We start from the raw sequence: 15644 nt of genomic DNA, 5'->3' as shown, positions 1-15644 counted from the left end.
TCATTGTGGGTAAACTTTTGACTAGATAACTTTTTTTTCGTTTTAGTTAACATGACACTTGTTCATTATTAGGGCTGCAGTTTTTCTGCCGTGATGTCCTTGGACATTTACGCTCTTTCCAATTTTAACACCATTATAAAACAGCGCTGTGATGACCTTTACGCAGGAACGCCCATCAGCAATGAATTATTTTTTTAGGCCATGTTCCTACTGGGCCAGAGGGTCTGGTTAGCGAACCAAACAAGGCTATTTCCGGTTGCCCTCAGTAAAGATGGTAGGAGGCACGTCACTGCCCTCTGGCTGCGGCATTGGGGCCCTCCCCCAGCATGGCTGCTTTTGAGCCCGCCTCTTTAGCTTCCTCCTGTCGGGTTACTCCAGCAACTCAGTAGCAATGGCGGTGGCAATGGCGGCTTCTCGCAGGCTCCGCGACCTCCTACTGTGGCGTGAGTCACCTCTTGACCTCCGAGGGTCTGTTGCACTGTCGTGCTGTCATAAAGATTATAGGATGGGGAGGTCTGTCCCAGGCCACGCAGTGTCCAGGTCCCTCAAACTCAGATATCCGTGTGTTCCCATCCAATGGCTCCCCAGTTTTATAGGCCTGTGTCTTAACAGGTGGGTCACTGATGGCTCACTGTCCCTAAGCTGGGGTCAGTCCCACGATTAAGAGTTTAAAGTGGTCCTCAGGCTAGGGTCGCTGATAATTGCACCCCTATCTTCAACTCTGTATCTGCCTAAACTGAGGTTTCTTAGGGTCCTGTGTTCCCCAGTCTAGTGTCACTGAGATGTGTGTCCTCTGCTCTTGAAGGTGCTGTATCCCAAATCTGGCATCATCAAAGGCTCTTCCTTCCTTTGTCTCCCTAGGACTGACAGCCCCCACCCATCGGGGTCTCAACCTTAGCCTTCGCCCCATGGGCTCCTCTGCACAAGATGAGGCCTCCAGAGCAGCCCCCAGTGAAACCCGACACTACAACTACGAGTCCCTTCAGGTGACAGCTGCCCAGAGACACATTCTGCATGTACAGCTAAACCGGCCAGAGAAGAGGAATGCCATGAACAAGGTTTTCTGGAGGTCTGGCATGTAGATCATGGAGGCCTGCCTGCAGGAGGAGGCAGGGACTGAGGGATTGGGCAGGGGTGGGGTGTGGGAGACAGCTGGACATGAGGTTAGGGGATTTCCAACCCAGACACAGCCCTTCTTCACTCCTTGCTCCTCCACAGCGAGATGGTGGAGTGCTTCAACAAGATAGCACAAGACGCTGACTGTCGGGCTGTGGTGATCTCTGGTGCAGGAAAAATGTTCACTGCAGGTATGAGGTGGTCTCCACCCCACCCCTCACCAGTCTCCCTTGCCCTGGGAATAAAGCAACGATTTTTTTTTTTTAATGCAGCAAAGAAAATAAAGCTTTTAGGAAGTAGCTCATGCCTGGAAACAAGTTAGCTAATGCTCAAAGACCTGGCTCCTGGAAGGCTTCCAGGGGATGGGTCATACAGGGGGAAAATCATTCATGATGACTCAAGGAGTTAAGGTCATGGCCAGGTTGTAGTCTCCAGGGTAGGGGGTAGTTGATGAGTGCATCTGGACCTGATGTCAGCCATAGTGACGTTTGGCTGTTTTTATGGCCCCGGAGCTAAAATGCTACTGAGGCCTAGATGTTATCTCTAGTTTGACCAAAACTCTGTTTCTGTGGTCAGTAGACCTGAGGCATTGTCCTGAGGGCTTAATGCTTAAGGGAGTTGTCCTGCAAGAGAATAGGCAGGCAGGGGAGTCAGGGTGCTGGATGACTCCAGTTTGAATCAAAAGGAAAGAAAGAAAATCTTGTATTATATAAATGAAGTTTCAATGCAATTACAGCTTCCCCCCTTTCTTTTGATCATTTTGCAATCTTGAGGATTATAGGGCAGTTGGGTCTGGGTTCAATCAAGAGGGAGGATTAAGCTCAAAATGGAGTCAAATTTGTCTGGCAATTGTTATGCCCCCCTTATCTGGCTCTTACAATCTCACATGCCCACCTCTTTCTCCTGGTCCCTGAGCCTTAGAGGGGACATTCTAGGTGTTCATTTTACAAGCAGGAACCACAGCAATGGTAGAAGCAGTAGGCCAGGATACCTGTTCCCAGTCTCTGAGTATTTAAAACTGCCATTAGGGAAGACCTCTAGATGAAAGGTTCAGAGTTTCATTCTTGCTGAGATGAAGGCAGGCCATGACAATCTGACAGATTGCCCTGGCCTGCAGTCCAAATGCCCCCAATGAATGTACTGACACCAGCTCAAGCAAGCTCTCTGTGTGACTAACACAGCATGTCACCAAAATCATCTAAGCATGAGCTATTGTGATGACTTATCTGAAATTAACATTGTGTTATCTGGCCAGGGTCCACAATTGCAAGGCTCAGAAAAAAAATTTTTGTCTCAATAATTCCAAGGCAAAGGATGGGGAAAAATAATAATAATAATAAAACACTGGTACAGAGGGCTGCAGCCAAACAGGTTCATTAGAAAAATTCAGCACCCTGGCCAGGTAGCTTATTTGGTTAGAGCATCATCCTGATAAGCCAAGGTGGTGGGTTCAGTCCCTGGTCAGGGCACATATAAGAATCAACCAGTGAATGCATAAATAAATGGAACAACGAATCAATGTTTCTCTCTCTCTCTCAAATCAACAAATAAAAAAATTTTTAAAAAAAGAAAAGAAAATCAGGATCCAGTCCAGTCCACAGGTGAAAAATAAGATTTTAAAGACAGTTAACCTAGAATCTAATATCCATAATTGGGCATTATGGTTCCTATTGAAACAATTTTTCTCTCTAAAATCACCCTCATTAGCCCTGACTGTTTTGGCTCAATGGGTTGGGCATTATCCCACAAACTGAAGGGTTGTTGGTTCAGTTCCTGGTCAGGGCCTATGCCTGGATTATGGGCCAGGTCCCCAGTTGAGGGTGTGCGAGAGGCAGACGAAAGATGTTTCATTCCCTCTCTTTCTTCCTCCTTTCCCCTCTCTCTAAAAATAAATGGATAAAATCTTTTTTAAGAAAGTCACCCTCATTTTATAAAAAATAGCTAAGACTAATTTATTGTATTTAGTTTCAATAAATTTAGCCTGTTATTTGCATGAGTGCAACAAGAATAGTAACTAATCATAGAGTCTCTTAAATCTCCTCTACTAGAATTTCATAAGGAATCTCTAGTTTGAACTATAATTAGTCCCTCAGAGCTAAGAAGCCAAGCCACATAGTTGCCATCTGTATTTGCGTGCAATACCTATTGATTTGGGTGATTTCCTCAGGTTCTTGAGCTTCCCCAAAATGCCTTGAGGATCTTTCTTTACTGTCTCCCAGGAAAGCAACCTTCACTCCTTACCTGGAAAGACTGCTATGAACCTTGTAAGTAAGATATCAGGATGTTTTTTCAAGGGGATTTTCTTGGCCTCCAAAGTCTGTCTTAATTCCTTAAGGCTTTCTGTTGACATCCAGAGTCTGTTCATGTCTCCCTGAAACATGACATTTCAGTCAAAGTCTTGGTAATAAAACAATTTCCAGTTGTGTCCTGTTATAAAAAGAACATATTCCTATTGAATTTATGCAAGCAACCATATTGCCATGATAATAACAATACTCAGAGTCTCCAAACTTCTAGATGTATCAGGTAGAGAGAAAAATATAAATGTTTCAATATGAGCAATGCTTCTTAATTAGGGTTTTCAGCAGCTTCTAACTTCCCCTTTTATCATTTAAAGAAACAATTTTTTTAAAGACTTTACTTATTTCTTTTTAGAGAGAATGGAAGGAAGGGAGAAAGAGAGGAAGAGAAACATCGATGTGTACACAGATTGGTTGCCTCTTGTACGCCCCCAAATGGGGACCTGGCTCTCAACCCAGGCATGTGCCCTGACTGGGAATCAAACCAGCAACCTTTGGATTCACAGGCTGGCTCTCAATCCACTGAGCCACACAAGCCAGTGCTAAAAAAATTAAAAACATTCAGATTCAGGAATTAGACCAACAGAACATGAAAGGATCATGGGTTCTGAAATCTGAACTTAAAGCTCTTAACCTCTGAGAGTCCTTTTTTTCCCTTTTACTTTTCCTTTTTTTTAAGTAAAGTGTGTTATAGTAATAAAATGCTTTCATGCAATTATCCAACAAACATGTACTGATTTCCACTTATATATTTGTTAGATCTTTTGATTGTCCCACCGGTCTGTTCCTTAGACTTGATAATTCCCATTGTCATCTTTATTCTGCTGTTAAGCTAGACCAGTGATTTTTTAAAATTTCTGATATTGTAGTTTAGCATTCTCAAATTTCCATTTGATTCTTTTTTTATATTTTCATTTTTTCTGCTGAAGTTTCGTGTCTTTTTATTTATCACAAGCATGTTTTTCTTTGTACCATTGAGCATAGTTACAAGGCTGCTTTAAAATCTTTGCCTCCTAATTTCAACATATGGCTTCAGGTCAATCTCTGTTTATTTTCTTTGGGGAAAAAAATGGGTCCTTTATTCTTTTTTATTTATATTTGGAGTAAGTTTGGATCGTATCCTGGATATTGGGTTATTCAAAGATGTGGAAACTCTGGATCCTGCTATCTAACTCCAGAAAATGTTGAGTTTCCTGTTTTATCAGCTTAGTTGGAATCAGTTTTTAAATCTCTTGAGCTGCATTCATGGTTCATATTTCAGCAAGCAATCTGGGCAGAGTTTATACAAAGAATTTGGAGCTCCCCTCTCTGGCCATCTCCTTTCTGGGTTTTACCCTTCACTTTTAAGCAGCTAGGGTCACCTTGACTCTGTCTTCTGCTTCTTCAGGCACAACTTCAGCTTGGCCTTAGGCTAAAAGCTTTAAAAACAAGTAATTCACTTGGTGCCAGAACCTTCTTTTAAGTGATGACTCTCTCCAGAATCTTCCCTGTGCTGTCTAGTAGTTGTCTGTATCTTGTCCAACCAGAGCACATAGTTGTCATCTGTGAGAGGGTCCCCAAGCGAAGTGTCACACACAGATTTCTGGGTTGGAGCTGACCTACGTGCCTTGGGAACTCTGCTGAGGAGCCTGAGACTGGGCCACACTTACATCGCACCAACTCCTGGTCCCTGGCCCATCAGTGGCTTGGCATGCAGCGTATCCCTGAAGCGGCCCAAGGAGTTCAGGGCAGCACTGCTGAGCGCAGGTCCCCCAACGCAGCAGGGCAGCGCCCCTATTTCCAGCTCCACACTGGGCCTCAGGCCCCCAGATGCTGAGTGGCCACTGCTTCAGATGCAGACTGCCCCCCACAGACTGCGGCAGCCCATCCCTCCTGGCAGCAAGTGGTACCTTCCAACAATGGAATAAATTTTTCAGAACATAAAACAAGAATATAGTCATTTTCAGAGGTGGAGACATTCAGAAGTTGTTCTTAATCAGAATGAAGCTTGTACCTCAAAGTCAGACTCCCTCCTCAGCACTCACAGCACCTAGTTCTCCAGATTCCTTCTGGATGAGGAAGAACCAGCCTACTTTTACTCTTCACAAATTGGAATAATGTGATAATTTCTTAAAAGACTATGAAAATAAAATTCAGGAGGAGTATGAGCAAATCCTCAATACCAACGTAGCAGAACAATATGAATCTTGTGAAATTCACACATGATCAGATTATGTGTCAATAAGGGACAAGACCCACAAGCTACTGTGCCCTGAAGCTTTCTTTTTTTTAAAGTATATGTTATTGATTATGCTATTACAGTTGTCCCATATTTTTTCTCCCATTTATCCCCCTCTGTCCTGCACTGGCTCTCTCCAGCGCTCCCCCCTCCCTTAGTTCTTGTCCATAGGTCATACACATAAGTTCTTTGGCTTCTCCATTTCCTATACTTTTCTTAACCACCCCCTGTCTATTTTTTACCTACCAATTATGCTTCTTATTCCCTGTACCTTTTCCCCTATTCTTCCTCCTCCCCTCCCTGCTGATAACCCTCTGTGTGATCTCCATTTCTGTGATTCTGTTCCTGTTCTAGTTGTTTGCTTAGTTTGTTTTTGTTTTTATTTTTAGGTTCAGTTGTTGATAATTATAAGTGTGTTATCATTTTACTGTTCATAGTTTTTGTAAAAAATTATTTTAGAGAGAGGGGAACGGAAGGGAGAAAGAGAGGGAGAAACATCAATGTGTGGTTGCTTCTCATGCACCCCCCCACTGGAGACCTGACCCTCAACCCAGACATGTGCCCTGACTGGGAATTGAACCGGTGACCCTTTGGTTTGCAGGATGGCACCCAATTCACTGACCACACCAGCCAGGGCTACCATTAATAGCTTTGATCTTCCTCTTAGATAAGTCCCTTTAACATTTCATATAATAAGGGCTTGGTGATGAACTCCTTTAATATACCGTATCTGAGAAGCACTTTATCTGCTCTTCCATTCTAAATGGTAGCTTTGCTGGATAGAGTAATCTTGGATGTAGGTCCTTGTCTTTCCTGACTTTGAATACTTCCTTCCCATCCTTCCTTGCCTATAAGGTTTCTTTTGAGAAATCAGTTTATAGTCTTATGGGCACTCCTTTGTAAGTAACTGTCTCCTTTTCTCTTACTGTTTTTAAGATTCTCTCCTTATCTTTAATCTTGGGTAATGTAGGTATGATGTGCCTTGGTGTGTGCTTCCTTGGGTCCAACTTCTTTGGGACTGTCTGTGCTTCCTGGACTTTCTGGAAATCTATTTCCTTTGCCAGATTGGGGAAGTTTTCCTTCATTATTTCTTCAAATAAGTTTTCAAATTTTTGCTCTTCCCCTTCTCCTTCTGGCACCCCCATGATTTAGATGTTGGAAGGTTTAAAGTTGTCCCAGAGGTTCCTAAGCCTCTCCCCATTTTTTTGAATTCTTATGTGTTCATTCTGTTCTGGCTGAACGTTTATTTCTTCCTTCTGTCCCAAAGTGTTGATCTGAGTCCTGGTTTCCTTCCCTTCACTGTGGGTTGCCTGTATACTTTTCTTTATTTCACTTTGTATAGCTCTCACTTCTCTATTTTGTGGTTGTATTCAATCATTCCTGTGAGCATCCTGATTACAAGTGTTTTGAACTCTCCATCTGATAGGTTGGCTTAGTTCTCCTTGTTGCTTTGTTCTTTTTCTGGAGTTTTGATCTGTTTTTTCATTCGGGCCATATTTCTTTGTCTCAGCACACCCATTACAATGTAAGGGGCAGAGCCTTAGATATTCACCAGGGTGGGGCAACCCATGTCGCTGTTTTGTAGTGCTGTATGTTGGGGAGGGGTCAGAGAGAGAACAAAGCCGCTTGCTCGGCGTGAGCCCTGCTTTTGGTCACTTCCCCTGCTACCCACAAACAAATTGCATTTTTCTGGTGCTGATTCCCAGGTAGGTGGGCTTCTGTATGTTCCGGGATCCTGTGGGTCCCTCCAACAGACTCTGATGTGAACCTGGGCGTTTCTCCCATTGCCACAACCCACACAGGCTTTTACAGCCAGAGGTTTTGAGGCTTTATTTTTTCTGTGCTGGAACCCTGGGTTGTGCAGTCTATCTTGGTCCCCAGTTGTTCCTCCCAGTTTATCCGCACACAAATTTGGGACCACCTGGTTTACCAGCTACCACCTTGCCTGCCCAGTCCTCTAGCCACCGCCTTGTGGGCCCTCTTTGCCCCAGCTGCCCATCTCTCCTGCCTGCCTACCAGTCTGGGTGAATGTTTCTTCAACTCCTTGGCTGATGGACTTCCATACAGTCTGATTTTCTGGCAATTCTGGTCCTTCTGTTTCTAAATTGGTTGCCCTTCTCTTGGTTGTGTGAGGAAGTGAAGCGTATCTACCTACACCTCCATCTTGGCTGGAAGCCTGCTTTCTTGTATATCTAGTACCAGGTTTGACCTCAAGAGAGATGGCTGCTGTGTACTTTTTGCAACTGGTTTGATATTACATTTCAGCTTCAATTTTGCATCCTGAGAACACTTAGAAGGTTTCTGCAAGTCCATTTTATACAACTTGAAAGACCTTAAAACTTTGTGGTTGCCATAAGCATATCTTTCTTTTTTGTTCATCCCATAAATAGCTGTACCCTACTGTGACAGATTTTCCAAACAAGACACCTAGAGCAGCAGTTTATCAAAAATACGCCCTCAGTGACACTCAACAGATCTCTGCACAGGCCCAGCCCAGTGCTGGGGACTCAGTGGTGACTGAGAGAGCCCTGGGCCCAGCCCTCATGGAGTTCCCAACTCAGTGCAGGAGGAAAACCAGTAAACAATCTTTTTCTGTTTTCCCTGTTAACATCTCACAGGTTCCTTTCTCTGTTTCAACATTCAGGGAGGACACTCCTATGCCAACCGCCTTCCTGGTGCTAGGGACCTAGAAACAGGAGTTGGCTCCTAATTCCGACCTCTTGCCCTCATGTATCTCATGCCTGAGAAGCGGGAGGTATGGGTTCATCTGTCATGGTGCCAGGCCTGGGCCCTCATCTTTCAGCTCCCAGTCATTGTGGCTGTCTCACTCTTCCCGCATTTTTATTTTTTTTAATGCAACAACTATTTATTGAGTTTTTAAATGTACCAGATACTAATAATATCCGGTTGAAACAGGCATGTAAAGTTTGCTTAATTTTCTTTTTCTTTTTTTTTCTTTATGTAATGGTTGATCACTAGCCTTTATTATTGGAGATTAAATTTGCAGAGTTTTGCCATGGTGAAACTTTGGAAGTGAGAACTGGAATTGCACCCTGCTTTCTCTATGAGAATCCCTAGAAGTTTGTGTGTGATGTTGGTAGAGGAATCTATGGTGAAGTAAAGAAGCAGGATGGAACAGCTGACTTGAGAGCATGCTGTGGATTCTGGGGCCTTTTGGGAGCCCAGTATCTTGTTTTACAACCTCCTGTCCTTTGGCCAAAGTCTCCAGTACAAGCTGCATCTCCAGTCCTGGTCTCCAGCAAAGGCGGGGGCAGAGTGGGCCAGAGACACCTGAGGAGAGACTGGGAAAGGAGGCGCTGGGGAGAGAACTGAGAGAGCAGCCGGTGGGATCTTGGTGCCAACTCATCCCCCAGGTGACAGCAGCCATCTTCATTTTTAAAAAATGTTTTAATGAATTTTTTTCTATTACAACTTAGTCCCTTTATACCCTCCTTCTCTCCCACAGTCACCACACTGTTGTCCATGTCCGTGAGCCCTTTTTCCTTTTTGTTCAATGCTCTCCTGTTTTCAACAGCAAGACCCTGAGGACCCTGACCAGGACTGAACCCGCAACCCAGGCCTGTTCCCTGACTGGGAATTGAACTGGCAACCTTCCACTTTGTGGATCGATGCGCAACCAACTGAGCCACGCCAGTCAGGGATCATTAGTAGTTTTAATGATAGAATGGAACTACTAATTTAAAAAGAAAAGAAATAGCCCACACTGAATTTAGGATTCATGGAGTGCCTAAGCACCGCACACATTAATTTTCACCACAACCCTAAGAGACAGGTTCAGTTAACATCCCCATTCTTTATATGTGTGGAAACTATGGCCCAGAGAAAGGAAGAAATGGTCAGTTCTCACAGGTAGTAAGTGGCAGAGCTGGGATTTTGACGTCAGGCTGCCTGGCTGCAGAATCCTTGCTGATAACCAGTGAGTGACTGTTGGGTATCTAATGTGCTGATTCAAAGCAAGGACTCTGTCCCCAGCAGCCAGCCACCTTCCACTGGTGCCTGCTGTGCACATCCCTTCACCTCTCTGTGTTGCAGTTTCCTCATCTAGAGAGAATGGAGATAACATTAGCACCTATCTCAGGTTGCTATGAGGATTCAATGAGTGCATACACCTAAAACGTCGATGCATGTAAAACTTTTTTGAGGTATCTGTTAGTATGTGTGATTGTGAATAACTTCATTATGAGTATGAATAATACTTGAAACATTTCAAAGTTCACAAAAGAATGAGATGAAGGAGTTCTCTGCAGTGAGTAGTTCTTACTATGGAGTGGGACACCTTGTACCCTATTGGGGGCCCTTTACTTGGGGTTGTAAAAGCTCGTGTCTGCAGGTCCAGGTAGGGTAGGTAAACCAGGAAAAACAGTGGGAGGAGTGATCACAAGCTTGGCTTGTTCTGGGAGTAAGCATGGCTCTTTTCGGTCACTCGGGCTTCTCAGACAGTGCATGGATGGCTCAGAAGCCCTCAGACTGATCCAGGTGGTTCTGACCTCCATTGAAATGGAGTCTGTAACTGTGAGTAATGATGCCGTACTTGCCAGGCACTGCTCAAGTGCCTCTGGGTTCTATCTCCTTGAAGACTTATAGCCTGCCAACTCTCAGGACTTTACCCCTGGTGGGGATTTGGGGGTTTTTTTAAAGATTTTGGAGAGGGTAAGGGAGGGAGAAAGAGAGGGAGAGAAACATCAATGTGCAAGAGATAGATCGATCCCCCAAATGAGGACCAGGCTCACAAGGCAAGCATGTACCCTGACTGGGAATTGAACTGGTGACCTTTTGGTTCACAGGCCAGCACTCAGCCCACTGAGCCACACCAGCGAGGGCACCGTTGCTTTATAAGAAGAAACCAAAGGCCCAGAGGATGAAATGACCTGGCCACGGTCATACAGGGGGTTCCATCTTACACATATTTAACTTGCACAAATTCAGCTCTACCCTGAGCCAACACTCCTCCTGTCTCACTTATTTAAACAAATTGTGGAGGTGATGAAGCCTGAGAATTGGGGGTGTGCATGTACGTGGAAGTGATTTTTCACATTTGTTAAATGAATTGTTAGAGGACAGGCAACAGAATGAGCATGATTGAGCCCAGGAAGAAGAAAGTGAAGGATGATTCTGCTCAGAACCATCCCATAGCTCTTATCTTACTCAGAGTAAAAGCCAAAGTCCACCCCTTGGCCCATGAGGCCCCACACAGCTGTCCCTGTCACCTCTCCGACCTTGACTCTTCCCACTTTTCCCCTTGCTCATTCCCCTCCAGCTGTCCTGGCCTCCTCAACCATCCTCACACAGACCAGGGGCATTCCTACCACTGGGCCTTTGCACTAGCTGCTCCTGACACCTGGAATTCTCTCATCCCAGACATTCCCATAGTTCTCCATCTCCTCCCCATCTTTACTCAAGTGTCACTTTTTCAGTGAGAGGGTCCCTGACCACCCAATTTACTACTACAACAGTCCTCACCGCACGCACGCACACACCATTCCATTCCATTCTCCTTTTAGCATTTATTACCATCTGACAAAATGTATTTTTGTGTGTGTTTGTCTCCTGCATAGAAGAGCAAGCTTCATTAGGGCAGGAATTGTCTGCATTGTTCATTTATTGAGCACCTACTGTGTACTAGGCCCTGTTTAGGCACTGGGAATACAGTGATGGACAAAAAGACAAAAATTCCTCTGTTTCTGAAGCTCTCATCCTAGATGGGAGACAAGCACTGAACGAGATAAGTGCATCATTATGTGACAGCACAGGGGCAATGGAGGAGATAGGCAGAGGGACGCGTTGGAAGGTGATGGGCTGCTATTTAGCCAAGGGGACCAGAGCCTCTTTGGGGAGGTGACCTTTGTGCTGTGGCCTGGATAGAGTGATGGAGTCAGTCTTGGGACCACCACAGGAGGAAGAACTGTTTTAGGCAGAGCGGGCCCTGACTTGTCTACAAGTTCCCTCTGGCTGTGTGTGGGGAGCAGATCGTGGGAGCCGGGGTGGAAGTGCAGAGACTAGGGGGCACGATGGTAGCCAGGCTAGGGGTCATAGAGACTGACAAGTGGAGGAAAGGTCAGATTTGGGATTGTCTTGTAGTTGAAGACCCCGAGTTGCTCCGTCTCATGTTTTCCCACCTCTGGAATCACTAGCACCATTGACTCAATTGCTCAAGGCAAAAACCTTGACTGCCAGGCTGTCTGGCATGATGGTGAAAAGAATGACCCCTAGTTCTGGCTTTGAGATCCCAGTTCCACAACTCACAAGCCAGTGTGAACTTGGGCAAGTGACTTTCCTCTGCCTCAGTTTACCCCCTAAAATGAAAATAGTAATAGGACCCACCTCATAGGCTTGTTCTGAGGACAAAGATTGACTTTTATTTACTTCACAATCCTTTGCTAAGCACTATGTGAGTTCCTTTCTCCACTGTGGTAGTTTGAGGGTTCAAACAGGCTGAGCCTAGGTTCTCAACTCTAGATGAGACAATGGGTCAGGCTACTGAGCTTCCTCACACTTCCCCACCAGGTATTGACCTCATGGACATGGCCTCAGACCTCCTTCAGCCTCAAGGAGATGATGTGGCCCGCACAAGCTGGTACCTCCGTAACCTCATCACCAGATACCAAGAGACCTTCAGCGTCATTGAGAAGGTGACTCTTGGAGGCTGGTAGGGCCTCCCTCCTGTCCACCTCTCCTGAACCAGCCCTGACCCCACTCCAACTGCTTTCTTCTAGTGCCCTAAACCTGTAATTGCTGCCATCCACGGGGGCTGCATTGGTGGAGGTGAGTCTCTCCACTACCCATCCTGGAACTCATTCTGTCTGGGCACCTATTGGCTGCCCTCCTTCTGCCTCAGCCAATGGCTTCCAGCCTCAGATCTGTTGCTAGTTAGATTTTGTACCAAGGTGTAACCCCACCACCTGGGCAGAGGGATTGGTCCTTGTAGGTTGTTTAGTGTTCCTGGCCTCTAACCACCAGGTGTGGACCTCATCACCGCCTGTGACATCCGGTACTGTGCCCAGGATGCTTTCTTTCAGGTGAAGGTGAGTCATCCTCCTGAGCTTGTCCTTCCTCCAGTTCTGCTTAGAGCTGAGCAATGAGTGGCAGAGAGGGGGCAGAGCAGGGGTAGCACAAGTAAGGAGGCAGGGGTGAGGAGGGAGGGCCTGGAGTAAGCCCAGAGGGTGTCATGGAAGAATTGACCCTTAAAAAGTGAGGCTTGGGATGAAAAAAAATAAGTAAGGCTTGGTCATGGAGGAAATCGAGGGTAGGTCATGCAGTCCAAGACGAGGTCAAGAGTGAGTAAAGGTATGGGGGAGGCTGGAGTGCTGCATTATGGGGTCAGTGCCGGAGAGGGTGGGAGGCAGGATGGAGCCCATGGATGCAGTAAGGGGGTGAACTGACAGGGTTAAGAAGGACTTCCCTCTGGAGGTAGATGTGGCTGACTTGGAAGAATTGAGATGGCAGAGGAATTGGAAGGTGGGCTCTATTCTGGCCTGAAGGAACCATCATGGGTGGAAGTATGTGGATGGAAATGAAATGGAGTATTGGGGCAGGGGTGTTTGAGGTAGGGGTAGAGTGGGACCTCTGTAGCAAGTGCAGAATTTCACTGGCGTTGAGGTTGCATGAGGGCCAATATTGGGCAGAGACTAGGCCCTGATGGGATTACTCCCCACAGGAGGTAGATGTGGGTTTGGCAGCTGATGTGGGAACACTGCAGCGTCTGCCCAGAGTCATTGGGAACCAGAGGTATGTGGGAAAACCTGGGGGAGGGGACTGAAAGGCATCCCCTGGACCTGGAATGGCTACTGTCTCTTGATAACGCTCTGTCCTTCTTCAGCCTGGTCAATGAGCTGGCCTTCACCGCCCGCAAGATGATGGCTGACGAGGCCCTAGGCAGTGGGCTGGTCAGGTAGGACAGCGCCGGTTCTGGTGAAGAGCTCAGGGGCAGCTGGGTGGGGCTCTTTGGGTCCCCGTGGATCCTCACTCACAGATTCCACATGACTTCCTCTCTTTGAGTGGTAAGTTCTTTATTCTGGAGTCTCTTTACCTGACCTGACTGGTTCATTTAATGGGAGGAGGGGGATGTCTTCCACTTTCTACTGTAATTGGCCACTTATAATGTGGGAGGGAGGGGCTAAACCCCTTCTCAGACCCCTGATTCCTGATACCCTTCATCCGCAGCCGAGTATTCCCAGACAAGGAGGCCATGCTCAACGCGGCCTTCGCGCTGGCAGCTGAGATTTCCACCAAGAGCCCTGTGGCAGTTCAGGGCACAAAAGTCAACCTGCTCTACTCCCGTGACCATTCGGTGGCTGAGGGCCTCAACTATATGGTGAGACTCTCCATCCAACCAATCACAGCCCTTTTCTGATCCCAAAGCAACCAATCAAGGCTCAGTGGCCACTGTAGGCCTTGTCCTCTGATTGGTGCGCTGCTACGTACCATTTTTCATTGGTCCGACTCCAGTTTTGCTGCCTTTTCCATTACCTGCTGCTCTCTCTATCTAGGCATCCTGGAACATGAGCATGCTTCAAACCCAGGACATTGTTAAGTCTGTCCAGGCAGCGGTGGAGAAGAAGGAACTGAAGAGCATCACTTTCTCCAAGCTCTGAGAGACCCCATATCTGAGGCCCTGGCCCAGGATCTGGCCTTGTTCCCCCTCGTGCCTATGTTCCCTCATGTACAGAGAGGGAGGATTAGTGAAGATGTTCTCCTTGCTGCCTTCTCATCCAGTTTATTAACCTTATCACCCTGATTTCTTCATCTAGGGCTATATCTTCACCCCATGAACAATAAAACAAAGTCAAGAACCTGGTGTCCTTATTGGAGATGGGAGAGGTGCAAAGGGACTAAGATGCGCCTAGGGGTCCGTGGACCACAGTTGTGCTGAAGGTTGGGAGAGAACTTTGACCAATGGGAATGGGAGCCATGCAGGTGATGACCATTAAGAATTGGCAGTGGATAGTCTAGGGCCAACAGAAAATCTGGCCCAGATGAAGCCAGCAAAAGTCACATGGCTCCCTCCGAGCTGAAAGGCTACAGTTGGTCTCCCTGCCTGCTCCAGGTTTGAGGGCGGTGTTCACCCTGCCTGGCCCTCCCTGCACGGTGGGGATCTGGTGCTAGAGTCTGGCTAGGGTTCCATTGCTACCCAGTCTCTGGCCAGCTGCCTCATTTCTTTAAACCTTGGGTTTTTTCATCTACATACATATAATTCCACCCTCCTGGATTTATGTTCAGAATAAGTACAAGAGACCAAGCATTAATTTAGTGTCTTCTATATGCCAAGTCTTGTTCTGAGCATTTATTAACTTAGTGATTTCTTTCAAGGACCTATGAAGTTAATACTATTAATATCCCCATTTTACAGAAGAGCAAATGGGCAAATTCAGGTTAAGGCACTGACCCAAGATCACAGAGCCAGGAAGTAGCAGAGGCAGGATTTATTTGTTTATTTTTTAAAGATTGTATTTATTTACTCGTAGAGACATGGGAAAGGAGGGAGAAAGGGAGAGAGAAACAATGTGTGAGAAATACGTTGATCGGTTGCCTCTCACAACTGGAGCCTGGAGACCTGGCCCACAACCCAGGCATGTGCCCTGACTGGGAATCGAACTGGCAACCCTTTGGTTTCAGGCTGGCACTCAATCCACTGAGCCACACCAGCCAGGGCCAGAGGAAGGATTTAAACCCATGGCCTCTGGCTGCAGAAATCAGTGATCTAAACTATCATGTATTCTATAGAAAGTCATGAGAAAGGCATGTAGTAGGTATGGAATCAATTTAGTTCCTCTTACAATTGCTGGAGTGTCCAGAGCACCCAGTTCCTCCCTGCTTTCACTTGCTTCCATTGCCCACCTGTCGTGGGCCACTCCCGCAGCCCTGCCCTGCCCAACCCACCTGACCTCACCCTCCCTCTGATAACAAAGGTCCAGGCAGGGTTTTATGGGCTTTGATAAGGCACTGGTGGGGCCCAAGTTCACTAGTACTTCCTCTTTGCAGAAGAACCTAGA

General features: G+C 46.4%; 1 protein-coding gene and 1 pseudogene across 1 annotated transcript; both read left to right on the top strand.

The window, feature by feature from the left end:
- The first annotated feature begins 310 nt into the window (after positions 1 to 310).
- Positions 311 to 14444, top strand: ECH1 (enoyl-CoA hydratase 1). The gene is made up of 10 exons (XM_054589116.1): positions 311 to 443; positions 862 to 1069; positions 1219 to 1307; positions 12160 to 12284; positions 12369 to 12417; positions 12613 to 12677; positions 13310 to 13380; positions 13472 to 13543; positions 13816 to 13966; positions 14142 to 14444. The coding sequence occupies exons 1-10, from the start codon at positions 392 to 394 to the stop codon at positions 14244 to 14246; spliced, it is 987 nt and encodes a 328-aa protein (XP_054445091.1). The 5' UTR covers positions 311 to 391; the 3' UTR covers positions 14247 to 14444.
- Positions 1530 to 5867, top strand: LOC129083007 (akirin-1-like; annotated as a pseudogene).
- Positions 14445 to 15644: the final 1200 nt, after the last annotated feature.

The sequence above is a fragment of the Pteronotus mesoamericanus genome, unplaced genomic scaffold (assembly GCF_021234165.1).
Source record: "Pteronotus mesoamericanus isolate MK-2021 breed Mesoamerican mustached bat unplaced genomic scaffold, CSHL_Meso_final scaffold_165, whole genome shotgun sequence".
Classification (NCBI taxonomy): domain Eukaryota; kingdom Metazoa; phylum Chordata; class Mammalia; order Chiroptera; family Mormoopidae; genus Pteronotus; species Pteronotus mesoamericanus.
Note: the sequence above shows the minus strand (reverse complement) of the source record. Positions and strands in the feature narration are given on the sequence as shown.

What these genes read in the sequence shown, in the direction of transcription:
- ECH1 (XM_054589116.1), top strand. Translation starts at nt 392, where the DNA reads ATGGCGGTGGCAATGGCGGCTTCTCGCAGGCTCCGCGACCTCCTACTG. An exon ending in ATGCTTTCTTTCAGGTGAAG is followed by an intron (nt 12,678 to 13,309) that starts GTGAGTCATCCT and finishes TACTCCCCACAG; the next exon opens with GAGGTAGATGTGGGTTTGGC. An exon ending in CTGAGGGCCTCAACTATATG is followed by an intron (nt 13,967 to 14,141) that starts GTGAGACTCTCC and finishes CTCTCTATCTAG; the next exon opens with GCATCCTGGAACATGAGCAT.